This window comes from Pseudoliparis swirei, chromosome 21 (assembly GCF_029220125.1).
Source record: "Pseudoliparis swirei isolate HS2019 ecotype Mariana Trench chromosome 21, NWPU_hadal_v1, whole genome shotgun sequence".
NCBI lineage: Eukaryota > Metazoa > Chordata > Actinopteri > Perciformes > Liparidae > Pseudoliparis > Pseudoliparis swirei.
The window spans coordinates 2,788,430-2,790,929 of NC_079408.1; the positions used below are offsets into that span (position 1 = coordinate 2,788,430).

General features: G+C 40.6%; 1 protein-coding gene across 2 annotated transcripts in view; it reads right to left on the reverse strand.

Moving 5' to 3' along the window:
* Positions 1 to 2,500, reverse strand: part of arhgap36 (Rho GTPase activating protein 36) — a 41,703-nt gene that overhangs the window by 25,766 nt on the left and 13,437 nt on the right. For both annotated transcript variants that reach the window (XM_056442777.1, XM_056442778.1), the window contains exon 2: positions 1,026 to 1,182. In XM_056442777.1, coding sequence (XP_056298752.1) covers positions 1,026 to 1,182 — 157 coding nt within the window. The remainder of the gene's footprint in view (positions 1 to 1,025; positions 1,183 to 2,500) is intronic.

The window sequence follows — 2,500 nt, forward strand, 5'->3', positions numbered from 1 at the left end:
CGGAGCTTCACTCTCACAAGATTTGTAGAAGGTACCAAACACAAAAGACGAGAGGCCTTGAAATACAAAAGAATACTAATATTATATGTCGAGGGCTTTTATTGTGAAAGGTAAGAACAGAAGGAGTGGACATGCCTTCATCAAGGCTGCCTTCACATTATTGTTTAGAATTGGCCGATGACTTCACCCGCCAAAATAGTTTGGGCGGGAAATATTCAATGTGTGTGAAAATATTCAAAAAACAAGAAACATATATTGATGTGTAAATTAAATTGGTTTCTCGCCTTGAAAAGAAGAAAAAATTAAATAAATATCAGCTTTTCCTTCCCAAGAGTTAGATGAGAATGCTAGCAGCTAGTTAGCTTAGCTTAGCATGTGTAGTGGAAACCAGGGGGAAACAGCCTGGCATGTTGTGTTACCGCAATAACACAACATGCCCTGTTTGTTTGATCCGTGTGTAAACAAGAACAAAATAAACACGATGATTTGTTGATTTAAAAAAGACGGGAAAACTCATGCGGCTCTTAATAGACCCTTAAAACACAAATTCTTGCGTTTACATTTCAGAATAAACTAAACTGGGGGCAAACATTTTAGTTTGGTGCGTTTTAAGAGCGGCTGGTCCATCTATTTTTTAAAGTGTTTAACTTTTGATGCAGGCTACCGCTCTTTATGCTAAGCTAACTCGTAGAAGGTACGATACACAAAGATGAGAGGCCTGAAAATACAAAAATACTAATATGTCGAGGGCTTTTATTGTGAAAGGTAAGAAAAGAAGGAGTGGCTGCCTTCACATTATTGTTCATAATTGGCCGATGACTTCACTCGCGGTTTAAGGCAAAATAGTTTTGGCGGGAAATATTCAAAAACAAGAAAAATATATTGATTAAATTAGTTTCTTGCCCTGAAAAGAAGAAAAAAATGAAATAAATATCTATTTTTAAAGTGTTTAACTTTAGATGCAGGCTACCGCTCTTTATGCTAAGCTAACTAGCGCACAGGAGAGGAGCTAGCGCGTGTCGGACCTCTCGGGATGCTGATCTTGAAGTCCAGGTCTCGCTCCTCCAGGTGGTACAGCGCCACTTCCTGCAGCCGGGCCCGCTCCAGCTCCGACAGGCTCTGGATCGGAACCGGCTGCAACCGCACGTTCTGACCCAGCATGGTCGCCCAGGTGTGGTCCCCCTGAGAAAGAGAGGGGGGGGGGGGGAGAGAGAGAGAAGGAAATTACATTAAAATGGTCCATGATTTAAACGAAATATTTTTACCATTTAAAAAAAGGGGGAAACTCCACAGATCCAACACATCGAGCTTCAAGTCTACAAATATCTTTACTTAAAAAAACTAGAACGGGCACTCGGTAGAGCGCATACCTTCGCATATCAAAAGATTGGGCATTGAATTATGAACATCTTGGCATTAGTTGCATGCCAATTGGATACAAATTGACTGATAAAATAATTGATTGATAAAAATGAGATGTTGACCTTTTCATGACCTTGACCTTGACCTTTGACCCGATCGATCCCAAAATCTAATCAAATGGTCCCCGGATAATGACCAATCACCCCACCAAATTTCATGCGATTCGGTTGAATACTTTTTGAGTTATGCGAGTAACACTCATACAAATAAATACATAAATAAATACACGGCGATCAAAACATAACCTTCCACATTTTCAATGCGAAGGTAAAAACATTTAAACTTTAAACTTTATTTTTTGATGCATTTCATATTTGATGGTGTAAAAGGTCTTGAAGTGAAGATGAAATATGAGTTTACAGTCAGTGACGATCTCAATGAACGTCTTCGTGAGACGACTGGCCGGCGTAGATTTTGGGTTTATGTTTTTATTTCTCGGTTTCTCTCCACTGTAAAGAATCTTTTTATTCTCGCCACAGTTTATTCTCCATTTTTAATTCAATTTAGTCAAAAAAAGCACATTTTCTTTCAAACTTGGTGATAACAAGTTGTAATTGTCGTTAATTCGTCGCCGTTTTAAAGCATCCGGCTCGTTCCTCGAGTCTTTGGACCCGACGCTCTGCAGCTTCTGGACAGGAGACGCTGTGATTGGCCGAGTTCCAGCTGAGGAGACGCTGTGATTGGCCGAGCTGAGGAGAGGCTTCTGTTTATTTATATTTGAGTTTTTTTAAATTTACAGCCACAAGTAAACTTGTAAAATATGTTTACTTAAGAATTGAAATACCGCGCCGACGATTACAACCACGAGAGAGAGACGGCACTCTTCTTTACTTCCTTCTTTCTTTCTTCCTTCCTTTCTTCTGTTTTCCAGTCCTTTCTTACGTTTCCTTCTTTCCTTCCCAACTCATCCCTCCCGGTTCCTCTCCTAAACCCTTACTTCCCCTCCTCCTTCCTCCTGTTCTGTCCTCACATTCCTCTGAGTCTGTGAAGTGGTGATGTCTCTCCATTCCTTCACGATCGTTTCCTCTCCTCCGTGTTTCCTTGAAGGAAGAGATCTGTCCTAGCTCCCTAGCTCCTA